The 16,476-nt window shown below is 43.6% G+C and overlaps 2 protein-coding genes across 2 annotated transcripts in view; one reads left to right on the plus strand and one right to left on the minus strand.

Annotated features, from left to right (window-relative positions):
* Positions 1-1,510, plus strand: part of NME7 (NME/NM23 family member 7) — a 141,511-nt gene extending 140,001 nt beyond the window's left edge. Inside the window, exon 12 of the mRNA XM_015411059.1 lies at positions 1,444-1,510. Coding sequence (XP_015266545.1) covers positions 1,444-1,476 — 33 coding nt within the window. The 3' untranslated portion in view covers positions 1,477-1,510. The remainder of the gene's footprint in view (positions 1-1,443) is intronic.
* Positions 1,511-2,622: 1,112 nt separating this feature from the next.
* ATP1B1 (ATPase, Na+/K+ transporting, beta 1 polypeptide) overlaps positions 2,623-16,476 on the minus strand; it is a 31,157-nt gene continuing 17,303 nt past the window's right edge. The window contains exons 3-6 of the mRNA XM_015411060.1: positions 7,925-8,083; positions 6,712-6,896; positions 4,918-5,004; positions 2,623-2,905 (exon numbers count right to left, since the gene is read on the minus strand). Coding sequence (XP_015266546.1) covers positions 2,636-2,905; positions 4,918-5,004; positions 6,712-6,896; positions 7,925-8,083 — 701 coding nt within the window. The 3' untranslated portion in view covers positions 2,623-2,635. The remainder of the gene's footprint in view (positions 2,906-4,917; positions 5,005-6,711; positions 6,897-7,924; positions 8,084-16,476) is intronic.

Consider the following 16,476-nt stretch of genomic DNA (forward strand, 5'->3'; position numbering starts at 1 on the left):
GTCGAGCCGGGGGGTGGAGGGAGGGTGGAGGAGATGGGGAACCGGCGGGATAGGGGGGGAACTTACCTCCTCCTCCTGCTTCCTCCTCTTCCTCATACGTGTGGAGCTCCCCCTGTCCCGCGAGTATCGCGGGTCCCCCCCCCTGTAATGAATCTATTATTGAAGAAAACCATAATCCACACTTGAAAATGGTCAAAACAAAATATATATCCGGAATCTTTGTTATGTTTATCTGGACTCTAGTGTTCTTCTGGCATTCTTATTTATGTATTTAGAATTTATTTCTATATTTTCTAAATGTTATAATAGCATTTTTGTATCTTTGGAATTTTTTGCACTAATATTTGCTATATAAATTACACACCGAGACCATAAGTACTCATTAAGCATCTTTATTAGCATCTTTCCACACAGTTTGATTTCTTTATGTTCCCACACCTTTTCAGTTGTGTTTCTTCTTTTTGGTTCACTATCACCCATCTTCAGTCCACTTTTTGATGATTGGACTGTGATCATTATCAAGCCGCTCCCTCTACATCCCGCAAAGATGAGTTGTCTCATTTTGGGGTGGGTTTTTTTTTGGAAGCACGCTAAAATATCAATATAGTGTTGTAGTGATAGTTTAAGCAGGTTCTGTAAATTCCCAGCTTTTATTTTTTTAAAGAAATCACTAAATCTCTAGCCCTTTTCCTCACAGAGAATGGAGGAATTTGCAGCTGTTTCTATTAATTTTAGCTCTATCAAAAGAAGAAATTAAGCAAGCCGATAAGTACAGTTGTCCCTGTGGAAGGAACAAGAAGCTTGTCAGCAAGTGTTTGGATCCCCTGAAGGCATCTCCCCTGTTCTCAAAGTCTCTGCTCCCAAATAAATCCAGCTGTTCTTTCCTGCTGGCTCTATGAACAGCTGGTTCTGCCATTTGCCAGTGGCATAAATTCTACAGTCCTTCCCCACCTGGGCAAACTACCATATAAGCAAGTGAGTTTAGAAAGGGGGAGGAGACAATAGCATAGTCAAATGCTGGAACCCATGAACAGTACCATTATTGCTGTTTGGGAGTCAGCTCGTTATGAGCAGGGACTGTCTACCCAGCCCTCCCTGCTTCCCTTGCAAAGAAAGGGGAGCAGCAGAAATGTCCAGCACAGAGCTGCTTTTAGAAAGCTTGGGAAATCAAGCTAATTACCAAGTGAGTTTGACAGTGGGAAAGCCACAAATGCATAAAGCTAGCCAGAAAACCTTAAACCAGTCTGGGTGCCTAGTCCAACCAGATCACGTATGCATACGTGTATTCTGAAGGTGACACCAGTGACTGCAGCTCATTTGATCTATGAAAATCTGTACAGGGAAAATCAGCAATGTTAGAATTATTATTTTTTTCAGATGACAGTTCTGTTAAGGTGAAACATAAGCTAAAGGATGCAATGTAACAAGATTTATCTTTTTTAGGTCCAGTACTTTTTCAATATCCTGGACAACTAACTGGAGAATACAAAATTACAAAGCACAAGCCACAGGATGGAAGATGTGTTTATTCATTTATTGTCCAATGTTTTAACCTGACTGAAATACAAGATCAACAAGAGCACTGTACTCCTGGCTATTACATATGTTAGAACATAGAGTTTTGCACTTTAGACAACATTTAAACACTAGTTGATGGGGTAACTGCATTGCTTTTTCATAAAGTTCAAAATAAAGATTTATTTTCAAACATGTGGCTTTGGTTTATCTTTATACATTACACTTTCTTCTTGCAGAAAAAAAATAAAATTGTACAACTGCATAAATATAAAATTCTTCCACCATGAAAATGGTTAAAACATTCAATAAAGACAGCACCACAGCGTGTGATGCCTGTAGCAGGAAATGAAGAAAATATACAAAGCAAAATAATTATTCCCATCACTGACTAATGTGACAGGCTGACTGAGGTCTCTCACACAACATACTGGGGGATGAGGGGAAAGAGAGAAAGACGGCATTCACTACAGAGCACAGTACACAATCACCTACTCTTTAGGTTTGCTTCAAACTCAAATTAATTTCTCTTGTCACCACACTAAATAAAATCCTAAAACCACCAGGGAATGGGGGAAGCTCTACTGGAGTGCTGTTGAATAATCTCACCTGTGGGCCATTTGCCTTTTTAAAAATGAACAAAAAATAATTAAAAAGAACCATGCCAGTTTTAGTCCCACTGAGTATTTACACCTTGGACAGCAAATCTTTGCTCACAGAAAGTAGAAAACAGGTACAATAATACATGGCTTGAAAAATGACCAGAGTAATGCACCTATAGGACTGTACACTAAATAAAATTCACAAGGCAGCAATACTTAGGGGGCAGAAACACTGCTTACTACAAGTCAGTTATGGAATCATAATTTACAGTAGAAATGTGCATGTCCCAAGGCTCAATTTTGTTTTTGTCATTTACAGTAGAATAAATATCTTTGTTGCTATTGCTACACTTTTAAGTTTACATTCTAACCTAGTTAAATGCAGAAAGCTAGTGTAAAGCATATAGATTACGTGTAGGTCCCATATGTATGACAGTTTTGTTCAAGACTAGTAGGTTTTGTCTTTTTTTTAACTTTTACATGGCTAAGAGGAAAGAGAGAGAGAGCTATGCCTGTGATCAGCTTCTTTTTATGTCAAATTTCACGTCAAAACGTCCCTGGAAACGGTCTTTGTCACTGTAGTAGATGTTCTCACCATAGACCTTGCATTCGATACGCACCCCCCCCACGTCCTGGGTTATGTTCATGAACTGCACTGCTACAAGGGGCTGGAGGTATTTGGGCTGAAGGAGCTTGCCATAATAAGGGTAGTATTGCAGAGGAAAACCAGCAAAGCCGCCCATGCCGTAGTATTCCACAATGCCAATTTTGTCAATATCTTCTTCTTTCTAAAGGAATGAAAGACAGAAAAAAATGACTGCACGCACCATATGTGGCAAGCTTGTTTTCGACATTTCCCTATTTATCATCATTTTAAACTTCACATTTTCAGAAAAACGTAATTGTTCCATTGTAAAGTCACTGCACTCATCTATGTACCTTGCCCAGCACTCCCAGTTGTGCAGCATATTGCTGTTAGTACTATCTCCATAGATTTCACTTGCCTTGTGGATCCACTTGTTACATGCCACACAATGTGGTAATATCTGCTGGATTAAAAGGTTTTTTAAAAATGTCTAGACAAATTAACTTAGGATAGAACTATCAGTGCCTATCTACTAGGACAGCTCGATAGAACCCAGTTGGGTGATAACTGAATATATGAAGCTGCCTTATACTGAATCAGTTCCATCAAGGTCAGTATTGTCTACTCAGACTGGCAGTGGCTCTCCAGGGTAGAGGTTTTTTGCATCACCTATCACCTGAACCCTTTTAAGTGGAGATGCCAGGGATTGAGCCTGGGACCTTCTGCATGCAAAACAGAGGCTCTACCATGGAGCCTCAGTCTCTGCTAGCAGAGCTTTTTCAGTTAAAAAAAACAAGCTGTGGAACATTTTTTGAAGGTCCCAAGCTAGAACTATTTTCTTAAACCTGACTGATTTCAACTCATTTATGACTCGTATGATCCTTGTTATTAGTGATAATTCTTCGTATTTTGTAGATGTTATGAAATGGCTGTTTTGAGTTCTATTGTGAGCCACCTTGGGCACCATATTTTGGGAAATGGGTATAAACAAGTGTCCAGAGGCACTATCCCTCTGAATTCAGGACAAACAATAGAAGACTGTTTGTGCCTTGTTCATAAACTGCCCCAAAGCATTTGCCCTGCCACTGCTGGAAACAGAATCTGGAGTAGATGGACCTTTGGTTTCAACCAGTGGACCTCCTTTTATGTTCAGCACTGTATTCCTTTTAAATGTCACTGACTGCTAGTACACACACAAAAGTAAGAAAGTGGAGTCACAATGTTAAACCTTGTATACCTTTTCAGCAAAAGCCTGGTTAACATTGTCGTTGCCTTCTAATCAGGAGGTAGCTTCAATATGGAGCCAGTATGCCATTTCCACTGCCTGCCATTATTTTGTACACTCTGAGATGGACATGCTTGGGCTAATATTCTTAATCCATGGAAATTTTCCTGATTTAACCTCCAGGGAAAGACAGTGATGCATGACAGGAGTTGTCACCATTTTTGGTATTATCTTTCCATCTCCAACAGAAAAATAAGCAACTGGATTCTCTCTCTTGGGTGTTGTTTGAGACTCTACTTTTAGAAAAAAAGACAACAGCTGTGTTGCCCTCCACAGGGCGATATTGTTTTGCTGGAACAGAAGACAATATTATATTCCAGCATAAACATTTGTGGACTAGATCCCACTGCTTCAGATACAAAGTTTCAAAGATTCTTCAGTGGGCTACAGACCACAAAAATCTTATCCTGAAATAAAATTGTTCGTTTTTAAGAAGCCACAAGACTCCTGCTTATTTTAACACATAGGAGAGCAACCTACCAAGTACTGCTTTGGGGCACTCTTCTACTCAGTTCTGGAAGACTCAGGCAGGATTTTCTATAATGGTGAATGTTTACTACAAGAGTATGAGGAACACTTTAAGCCCACTGCTTTCAAATGGGCTGACATTTGCCTAATTCCGTTGGTTCATTTTTCCAAAACACAGATTGAAGGCATCAAGTGCACCGGGATATCCAGTTTGAATGCAACATCTTCCAGACCAGGCAGAATAGAACTTGCTTTCAAATGCAGGTGCTCTTGCTGCACTTGTTCCATAATGAGGTGCTGAGGAAGGAGGGAAGGGAACCCTAAATCCTTAAGTAGATTCCCAGTTGTCAGGTAACTTTGTACAGGCCCTTTCAGTATAAAGGTAAGAAATAAAAGGCATTCATCTCTGGTGAACACAGCCCAAGACTGCTTTCCCTCTCCAAAAGCTTGTACTACTTTACCTTAGCAGCACAGTGGAGAGGAATGAGAAAAGGATTGGTTCGTCCTTTCAACTCCTCTGGGAGGGATTCGGAACCATTTTGTAGTGGCTAAGAGGAAAAGAGGCACATGACAATTTATTGAAAACACTTGAAAATCCTCCCCAGTAGATCATCACCATTTAAGAGAAGTACGCTCCCAAATCTATTCCCCAAAACATTTTAAACCAACCCATGTTTTTCTTTAAACTATTCAAACTGTGCTTAGTCGTATGGCAGACATGAGTGGATGGGGATGGGAGAATGGCATTGGAGAGACTAGTAATCATATTTTATGCAACATGATTTTCTGAAAAATTATTTTCACTCATTAATACCATTCCCAGGTGTCAGAAACTAGGAAGAGCCAAGGTTAGATAATCTCATTTAATTTTATGAAGTTAGGTGTATAAATAGTCAACTGTCTGGTGGCAAACCACACTTTCCTCCAGGCAAACAGGCATGGAAGCCAAAACCAGCCATCTCTCTTCTAGCCTTTACACTGACTTACATGAGTCTAAGCAGACAGGCAAGTCTCACATAGTTTTAATTGAATGAAGCAGGCAGTGTCTTGGTATCTTGCCTTATGCACCAGCATTTAATTAAGGTGAAACACCATTCTCAGCTCTCCAGCACCAGTGGCCCTTCTCCCATCTCTCCCCCAATCAAGCAAACTATGGCTGTCACTTAAACACATGGAACACACTTCTACTGAGTCAGACCACTGGCTTGTCAATGTTAGCACAGTCTACCTGGACTGGCAGTGACTCTCCAGGGTCTCGGGAGGAGGATTTTCACATCACCTACTACCTGATCCTGTTTTAAAATGGAGAGACTGGGGATTAAACCTGGGACTTTCTGCATGTCATGGCTCTGTGGTAGAGCTATCTGCTTGGCATGCAGAAGGTCCCAAACTCAATCCCCAGAATTTCCATTTTTAAAAAAGATCAAGTAGTAGGTGATGTGAAAGACCTAAGACCCTGGAGAGTTGCTGCCAGTCAGTACTGACTTGGAGGGATCAAGGGTCTGATTCAGTATAAGGCAGCTTCATGTGTTCACACAAAGCAGATGCTCTACCACTGAGCCACAGCCCCTTCATATACAGTTATCTGCCCATAGGACAGAAATTGTGGGTGTGTACTCAGTGCACAGAGCTTTTTGCTCTCAGGGAACAAGTTTGCCAATCTGGAGAAGCTGAGAGAGACAGAGATATGTGAAGAAGACTTTCAGGGATCTACTAGAACTGTCCCACTCCCATGCTGATAGCTCTTCTGGTCTCATGGAGATGGAGGTTCTCTATGCTGGAGGGTATCAGGCGAGGAAGGTGGAAGCAAACCCTTCAAAGGGACCCCCTTCCTTGCACAATGAACTGATACCCTCTTGTAGCAAGGATAGCCCTCTGAGGCTTGGGGGGAGGTGGGCTTTTGGAGCTGTGAGAGTCGATCTCCAGTGTCAAGCGTGTGTCATATGAGCCCATGTATTGTGGCATCTGAGACCCAAGAATATCTAGAGATGCAAACTGCTTGTAAATGGGCTCACCTGCTCTTTAGTACGATGGTTGTCTATTCATCACTATTCCCCCTACTTTAGTACGACCATGATGCAGCCATCACGCTTCTAGTGCTTATATAATGGTAACACAAGAACTAGTTCAACAACTTTTTCAAGCTGAGAAAATCAAAGTGTCCCAGCACCCTCTCCTTCATACAGGGCCATCCTACCTATCCCCATCTTTGCCTCATCCCAACTGCACAGGTAGCAATGAAAAGCAGCATTTACCTTGGGTTTGAATCCCAGGACTCTGTTGAACTTGATGATGATGCATGGCTTGCCATCTTTGTAACCAAAAGTAGTATCATTTAATCCAGAGCAGTTCTCCAACCAGGTACGGTGGAATCGGCATGATTTCTTTGTGCCCGCACTCTCATCATATTTACCTCTTTCTATATATCCACTTGGGACAACTGTATGGGTGGGGAAGAGTAGGGGTGAGAGAAAAGAGGGGTGGAAGGAATCACTTATACACAGTTTGGTCATCTCAGGAGGCATCTCAGCAGGGTGTAATACCATAGAGGCCACCCTCAGGTCACAAGTACTGTTGGCTGGTCATCTATCCCTCTTACACTATTGTATTTTACACAGCACAGGGCACCTTTAAAGAGGACACCCACACACGTAGCTTGTCCTAAGATGCTGCTATAAGAGAAGATAAGCTCTGTCCTACTGCCATTCTTCCTTGTGATTGCCCTACAAACAGCTTCTGCCAGGCATTCACTACAGGTGCTGTCCTACTTGTTCAACAGCAGGATCAAATTAAGATAACGCAAAAGAGGCAAAGTTAGCATCCCCAAATACCGCGGCGCCCCCCCCCCCGAACCTACCGTCTAGATTTAAAACCAGAAAGGGGTTTGTTCTGTGTGCACCATTTTCAATGGGTGAGGCTGTCCTCCCTGAGCTGGCACAAGTTACTTCCTGAGGATTCCTCTGGCAAGACTTCATCCCAAAGGGCATTTGGGGAACTATATCAGAGAGCTCTTTGTCCTTGATAGCTACAGTAAGGCATTGCAGTGGGACTGAAGGACAGTAAGACTTTCCCCCAATTTAGGAACAGGATACAGCTGGACAAGCTACTTGACCTGTACAGGACGGGGGTGGGGGTTGCCCTGGTAGAATCTGAAAAAAACTTTTCCCCCTTCTGTTTTGAAGAGGTAACACAAGATTGTGACAGTCAGTTATTCTAAGAGGGGGAAAGTGGAGTTCAAGTGAAGACGACCCTCACTAAACATGTTTAAAGCCACCTCCATGCTGGCTTCAAGAGATAAGCAATGACTGAAGCAAGGAGTGTGCCCATGCTGATGTCAATGTGTGTGAGAGAGATGTTCTTCTCCTTTCTAGGGAGCCAGGAAAGGATCATCAGGCCTAAACTGGGGATTGGGCCAAGACTAACATTAATTTGCAGGCACTATATACAAATAAAGCTGGATTTACTCACCTGGACAAGAATCAAAATCTGTATCTGTGTCTTTCTGATTTTCCGAGTCATAACGCTTCAGGAAGTTCTCCATGAGCTTGACGTACTTTTCGTATGTTGTGGGGTTACCAGGATCGAAGGAAATTTCCATTTTAAGTACCTGAGGAATATTTGACAGTCCTGAAAAGGAAGGAAAATAGCAATCATGTACCCAGACTAAAACATGGACCCAAGGCAACTGCACTTGTGGCAATTAAATCTGGCTATCAACAGTGCATATGTTGAGAGAGAGGATTAACGTTGCATGTCTTCAGTGTCCTCTGGTTGGTAGGCAGCAGGGGAGGGGACTGTGTGCACTGGCCAGCAGGATTGAGCTCCCTCTGCCCTTCTTCAGCAGCCAGCCTTCATTTTGTGAAGAGTGCAGCCAGTGAGGCCAAAATGAACAAGGGAGGAAGAAAAAAGCACCGAACAAACTTCACTAAGAGAAATAAACTATTTTCTCTGTGGTTTGGGCGGGGGTTTGTGTTTCATTTCTTCTCACACAAGACGTTCTTGTCTATTCTGTATTGTTTGCTAAGGTAACACCTCACCCCCAAAATCACATGCATGATAGCATCAGAGAGGCAAGGTAGCTCCAGGTAGCTTTTCTTTCTCAGGGTTGTTCTGTAGGTACTGTTTTACCTACAAAACAACCCTGAGAAATAAATTAGTGTGTGTGTGCAACTGGCCCAGTGCCACTCCATGAGCTTCACAGCTGAATAAGAACATAAGAAGAGCCCTGCTGGATCAGACCAGTGGTCCATCTAATCCAGCATCCTGTCTCACACAGTGGCCAACCAGTTCTTCTGGATGGCCAACAACAACAGGCTGAGGCCTTCCCCTGATTTTGTCTCCTGGCCCTGGGATTCAGAGGCCTAGTGCCTCTGAATGTGGAGGTTCCCCTCAGTCTGCATGGCTAGTCACCATCGATAGACTTATCCTCCATGAATCTATCTAATCCCCTTTTAAAACTGTTTATTCCTGTGGCCATCACTTCATCCTCTGGCAGTGAATTCCACATTTTAATCACTCTCTGTGTAAAGAAGAATCTCCTTTTGGCTGTCCTGAACCTACTGCCCATCAGCTTCATTGGATGCCCTCGACTACTAGTACTGAATAGGGATTACAACCCACATCTCCCCAGTCCAACACTGTAACCAATGGTTTGGAGGACATAAGCAACAGGGGAGCAGAAAGAAAACTGCAAGGTGGAGCTGCATGTTTAGGAAAGCAAAGCATTTCCAGTGATAGTGTTTACCTTGTAATAAAAGTAGGGGGTATATTTGCTTGGACAGCTCTAGTCAGCCAGCAGGCATGCTAGTCCCTCAGGCCACTGCTGACTCTCTCTGCAGTCTCCTCCCAGCCCATTTTTGGCCTCTGTGGCTCAGTGATAAAAATAAGGCTGGCTAGGGAAGGAGAGAGACCAGGACAACAGGTTGTAGGAAATAATCAGCAGGAGGCAGAGTCAGCCACCAGTCCCTGATTCTCTCCCTGAATTCTGATTACTTCGCAAACATTTCATTGGGAAACTCGTCTGGGGGTACCACTAACACCACCCAGCATAGGGAGTTTAGACTGTGTTTGCTTGCAGTAGACTGTTCCATCAGAGCTGTTTTGCTGCATCACCGAGTGAGGAGAACACATTCGAGAATTCTAGGAGACAGGAGGACCAGGGAAATCAAAACCTGGGTTTCACATTTGGATAGAGCTGCCAACTCCACCTGGAATATTCTTGGAGATTTGAAGGCAGGACTTGGAAAACGTAGAGTTTGGGGAGGGAAGATTGATCAGCAGGGATGTGATGTTATAGAGTCCACCCTCTGAGGCTGCCATTTTCTCCAGGGGAACAGATCTCTGCAGCTTGGAGACCAGCTGTAATTCTGCAAGAACTTCAGGCCCCACCTGCTAATAAAGCCAGGGACTTACAACACCAAGGGTGTGGTCACACGTGCCAGATAAAACGATGTGTGTGTGGGTGGGGGAATGAGGCTATTTCCTTCGGAGGAAACAGACCCGCAGTTGCATGACCACACCTCCCTTTGAAGCTGCGGGCACAGTCCGTCAGTGTGTGATCAGACACAACTGTGCGTTAGTCTTTTTTTTTTTGGTGCCATTTGTTTCCCATGTGATGTGATCAGACACAACTGTGCATTAGTCTTTTTTTTTGGTGCCATTTGTTTCCCATATGCTTAAATGAGGAATCGATGAACTGCACCTCCGCACCAAGGGCTCCCAACAGCACCGAGTCGGGATGGCCTGATCAGACCATCCTGATGGTATGAGAGCACACTGGAGTGATCAGACAGGGGAAAGTCCATCCATGGCCTGTCATAACCCATTTTGGATTTCCCCCAGTGCCTTTTAACTCCGCTTCTGCAGCAGACCAGAATGGGTTGCTGATGGCTGCGGGGAGCTTCCCAGATGTTGTTGTCTGACCGCGCCCTTTAAATCCACCCAGCCTTCACACCTATGTCGGGCCTAATTGTGTGTATGATCGTGGCCCAAATGTGTCATATTGCTATCCCACCTTTCCCTCCAACAAACTCAAGGAGGGGTTAACAATGCTATCCCATTTTGCCATAATCCCTGGTTTGTGAAGTAGATTTGGCCAACAGAGTGGCTTGCTAAAATGCCACCCAGTTACCTCCATGCGTTAATGTGAACTGGAACCCAATAACAGCCCCAAACAAACCACTCTGGCAAATTTTCATGAGCTAACACAGGATGATTCTGAAGCCGAACAAGCCAGTAAAGCACTGCACACTAAAAATTCTACACAACATACACACAAAAAAATTCAATTACCTTATGCCTCCCAGATAAGACAAGGGCTCACAACAGGGCACTTGAGTCAAGACACTGTTGTCAACTGGTCCCTAGTTTGTGATTAGCCATTTAACAGTGTTCAATAGCCATTTTCATGCTTTATTCATACCAGCTTGTGAGACAGCCACTGTGGTGTAGAGATTAAAGTGTCTGACTATGATCTCAGACGCATGGGTTCAAATCCTTACTCTGCCATGAACCTTGCTGAGTAACCTATGCCCTGGTCACATTCACTCAGCTCCAGCTATCTCACAGAGTGTTGTAAGGATAAGATGAGGATGGAAAAACATGCCTCCCTGAGCCCCTTGAAGGAAGGGTGGAATCTAAAGGGAAGGTGTCGAAAGTGATGGTGTCTGGTGTGAATGGAAGGTTTCCCTAAAAAGCGGCAAGTCGCTTCTAAAGGAGGTTGTAAAGAAGGCATGTATTAACTACAGACTGTGCCTAGAAGATGAAAGGGGCAGAGTGCTTTAGGAATGCTACTTTACTAGGTGAGGATGAACTTTCAGCATTAGGAATTTTACTGAGGTGTATTCTACATCAACTTAAGCTACTTTTTCTCTGTAGCAGCTTCTAGATTTTCCAATATAGCTGACTTTAGCCCCTTCTTAACATTATGCCTGCACGTACTGAAAGGCCAGTCATCACGCATTGTTCCCAATATGAGTGGCCACCATGTTCTGGGGCACTGTGCATATTTTGCATACCTGAGCACCTTCACTACATGCAAATCGACCACCAGATTTTCCTGTGTTCTAACTCAAACACACCAAAGTTCTGCACCCATACAAAATACATGCAGTGCCCCTGTTCAGACAACATGGCAACCATGCCTGTTAGAGGCAGTGTTCTTCCAATACATGTGATTGCCAGCCTCCCAGGATCTGGAAAGGATTTTTCTCACAAGCAGAGTATAAACCCATCTTGTACCAGTGTTACAGAATGGGTCACCATCAGAAGCTACAGATTTCATAATTTTGCCTAATCCTGCATTTGGCATCAGAATCTGCTGTCACTATGAGCTCCTTTTCTGTACATCCGGGAAACACTGCAGATGACAACATACTGACTTCGGTAAAGGGAATCGGATTTCTTCAGTGACCCTCAACTTGCAGCTGCTGTCGGCCCATAAGAAAGCTCTTTTGCATTTATCCTGGAGGAAAATGTTCTGGGAGGACCATACAACACCCCCCATGCATACAGTGCTCAAGGCCAGTGCCTTGTCCTTGTCCTGGTACTATGTTCAGGTAAGAACACTGTGAAAATGCAGTGCGACTGTAGTGGCCCAGCTTGTCTAGCATTTTAGTTTAATGTACAGCATCCAACAAGCTAGGGAAAGCAGAAACTATACCACTCAACTAGTTTGAAGCATTCCTGTAACTTGTGCCTTCTCTTCCTCCAACTCTGCTCAGTGGAGTGGTAGGATAGGGGTAGGATTCCCCCCCCCCAGTATCAAAGCACCCTTGCATCCACTGGGGAGTGGTTTCAGATACTCCAGCTACCACTCGGTCAGTCGCATTCACTCACCCCAAGAATGCCAAAAGATCCCTTAGTCTGCTTTACAAGAGAGAAGACCTGAGCCTAAATCATTAAAAGCTGGATTGTCTCTTCCTTTCTTCGGTGCTCCCATCACAAACCCAAGATCTAGTAATGAGCAATGGGGCAGGGAATGGGAACTGAACCAGAAGAGATGGCTAATTAGAAACCTTGTTGTACAAGCCTTACATGGCAAACTCACAGTGCTGGCTTCTGACCCCAACCCAAGGTGTTCCCAGAAAGAAGAACTGCTCAGACTTACTACATAGATCACATGCCACCAAGTGACTTCTAATCCCGCACAGAACAGGCAGGAGCCAGTTTCAGATAAGAGGCGGGGGGGGGGGAGAGAGAAGGGGCAGGCTCACCAGTTTTTCATTTTTTAAAAAGGTTAAGCCTCCTTGCCTATTTGTTTCTAATTTACAAGCAAGCTTCTAATTCAAGAGTCTGTTAACAATCAGTGCTTATCTGTACTAAGCAATCCCAAGTATTTACTCTTGCTTTATAATAAATGCTCTGCTGGATTAGACCAACAGCCACCTAATCCAATAATCTTTGCAATAATTCTAGTAATCAACCAATTGTCCATCAATAATCAACCAACAGCCCACCAGTAGAACTGCCTTCTGCCACCTCTTGCTATAACAGATCTAAATAAGGAAAACCACACATATGTGACCAGAACTCAGGCACACTCATTGTTCGCTGCAGGAATCTGCCACAGTGGGTGACCCTGAACAGCATATTCACATGGCAGCAATCCAGATTCCTCATGGGTGGGGGTAGGAAGTTTGGAACACTGAAGTTCAAAAAGCCTTACCCCTAAGTACAACTGCCAGGTGCAAAGTCCTACAAAGTCAGGTACAAGTTATAATGGGGCTCATCACCCATTTATCTCCTTTCCAGAGTTATTTCTAGTTAATAATGAACTCTGCAACAGACTTCTCCCTCCTTGTCAATGGATCTCTTCTGAAGGGTAATGAGTTTCAGTTTTCTGTACTTGGGAAGGGGGAGGAGATTGACAAGAAAACTGGTGTGTGTTTTTCTTAGCTTATTCTCTTTCAGAAAAGAAAAAAGCTTATGAAGACTAGATCCCCTACACACACAGAATTTTTTGGGACATTTAGAAAAAGCAAACAGATTCCAAGAGGTAGGACACTTGCCTGCTGCTAGATATGATACAGTCAGGATTTTGCATACCGAAAGCTGAACTTTTGACTCAAATAAGCACCTGTGCAGACAAGTGGAAGAAACATTCATTTACATTTTGAGGTAGTCAACACTTACTATCCACAATGATACATACATAAAGATGCTAAGTATAGACATAAGTACTATTTGTCCAGGATGATATACAGCCATTCATTTGACTACTTTCAAATGCACATTATGGATTCCTAGGATCTCAGCTTCCATTCTGGGAGCAGACACAAGACCCTAATATTTGGGGCAAAACTTCTTTGTCTGATCTGCACACCCATAACTCCCTACATTTCACCCCTTTGATTTTTTTCCTATCCCTCTTGTCTCTTCTTACCAAAATAAACCAAAACATCAAGCGCACAGTTCAGAATAGGCAAGTTTAGCCACCTTATGAATTGCTAACAGCAGCTGTTTCGAAGCTACATAAAAGGGCCTGATCCTACTGAAGCCTTTCACGCACTGTTATAAACGCATGCAGCTGTCCTAGCAAGGATACAAAGGGCAACTGGATCAGGCCCAAATAATTTGAAATGCAAAGCCTTGACTAGCGTGTGTGAGTTTTTAAATAGCCCTACATCTGCTTCATTGCTCAAAGGCTTTAGAAAAAGGAGCTGTTCTAGGAGTAGCAATAACTGGACACAAGACTCTTACTTATTCCGGTACTGGGTCTGCCTGTTGACCAGCCAGGAGCAAGATGATATTAAGAGGAGAAATTCTATCTCCCATCCCAATGAAAGGGAAATATGTCCCACGGCTGTTATAACAAGGCATTCCACATGCTTGTTCTCCCATGAGTTTTTGGTCAAGTTTTAATTGAATCAATTGATGCATGTTGATCGGTGATGTTGAAAGTAATGAGAAATGAAGTTCATGCTGTTTCTGCTGCTGCTTTGGCCACACACCATGAGCTTTAAGGCTCAAGTTCTATTCAAACTGGCAAATCAGCCTTACTGTGGGGGCAGGCACGGACAGTGGATTCCCACATGGAACACTGCCCAGAGAGTAAGCATTTCAACGGCAAGGCAGGCTCCTTGTACCAATTTATCACAAGAGTTATCCTTGTGGGGAATGATTCATAAAACCAAGGCCAAACTGCAAATGGCTTTGGATCACTGCTGAAATTCCAAATTCTCAATGTTCAGATAGACTGCTCTGGCTCCACTACAGTGACTTAGCTCAGAAACTGTTGTGTTGTTACCCCATAAGCGGCACCTGACCAGAGAAGCATTTCCCATTTTTACCCTCCCATACTGAATGAGTGTCTGAATGCATTTCTCCTGTGCAAAGCTGCAGCTCCAGAGCCAAGGAGAAAAGCTACAGCAGCAGCATTCTGCCTGCCCCCCCCCCGTTCCACTGCAGCCTCTGAAGATGACAGAACCCTTGCTGCTGAAATTGCACCATGATTCCATTTACACCTAAGTCAGACAGGTGTACATATTGCACTATCCCAACTAGGTTACTTTTAGGACTGACAAACCCAGGCTGGGAAATTTCTGGAAATTTGGGGGTGGAGCCTGGGAAGGGTGGGGGTCAGGGAGGACAGGAACCTCAGTGGGCTATAGTGCCATAGAATGGGGTATAATGCCATAGAATACACACTTCAAAGCAGCCATTTTATCCAGAGAAACTGAACTGGAGATCAGCTGTAATTTCAGGAGACCTCCAGTCCCTACCTGGAGATTCGCAACCCTAGTTGGCATTCTTGCAGAACATCTGCACACTTTTTTGTGACTTTTGCTGCATCTCACTGTGGCTTATTGGAGGAGGAGGGGGAGAGGAGATTGGATTTATACCCCACCCTTCACTGGGAGTCTCAGAGCGGCTTACAAACTCCTTTTTCTTCCCCTCCCCACAACAGACACCCTGTGGGGTAGGTAGGTGAGGCTGAGAGAGCTCTGACAGAAACTGCTCTTCCAAGAACAGCTCTGACAAAGCTATGGCTTGCCCAAGGTCATCCAGCAGCTGCAAGTGTTTGTGACTGTTGCTTGTGATTGTTGTTTGTGATTGTTAGTAATGTTTTTATTGCTTTAATCTTGTTTTATATGGGCTTTGCCCCTTGTAAGCCGCCCTGAGCCCGTTTCGAGGGGAGGGCGGGGTAAAAATCCCAACAAATAAATAAAATAAATAAATAAATAAAGTGGAGGAGTGGGGAATTGAAGATCCTAGAGTTGCTGTTGGCTCACCCTTCCCTTGCCTCACACCTGTTATAATATTTTTGTGAATGGGTTGCATAATGTCTTTGCATTCAGTATGTCACTGCCCACTGCAAGTGGCAACCAGTGAACTGAAGCTGTGGGTGGTGGGAGGAAACACTGAATGCAAGACGCCAGATCATAATATTTTCAATAATAGATCTTCTATGGCTTGTTGCCGTAATAAATGACTGACAATAATAGATCCTAGTGAGAAGGGTAAAAGGGGGGGGGGGAGTCAACAACAGTGTATACTTAGTATTTTGTTTTTTCACAAAAGGGTTCTCCTACTTCTGCTTAGATCTCTCTTCCCTCTCCACACTATGTCCCCGATATATTTGGGCAAAGAAAGCAGAATTAGTAGTCCCAAGCAAGGTATAACTTGTTCCCTCATCAACAGCCATCTTTGCAGAAGCCAAAAGCACGTTTAACAGCTGAGGTTTTCAAGTTTCATTCCTACTAAACGGTTTCATTTGCCCCTCAGGAATTCTTGAAGAATGGGTCAGTTTGGAATTTATTTAGATTCATAAAGTGCTTGCTGAAACCCAGCACAAAATCTTATCCCAAATTAACTACCTGTTGGATCCAAAGGTCCCACTCTGCTCCCAGCAGGGCCTTTTACCAGTGCATGGCACCTTGAAACAGCTCCAACACTAGCAAAACAGAACACCTGCAGATCCAACTCTCAGGTTAGTTTCAACGGACCTATAAAATACTCTAGTCACAAGAGTGTTAATGTTTTAATAACAATGTTAGAGGGGGACTTGACACCTCGCCTTG

The sequence above is a fragment of the Gekko japonicus genome, unplaced genomic scaffold (assembly GCF_001447785.1).
Source record: "Gekko japonicus isolate JY-2015 unplaced genomic scaffold, Gekko_japonicus_V1.1 scaffold580, whole genome shotgun sequence".
NCBI lineage: Eukaryota > Metazoa > Chordata > Lepidosauria > Squamata > Gekkonidae > Gekko > Gekko japonicus.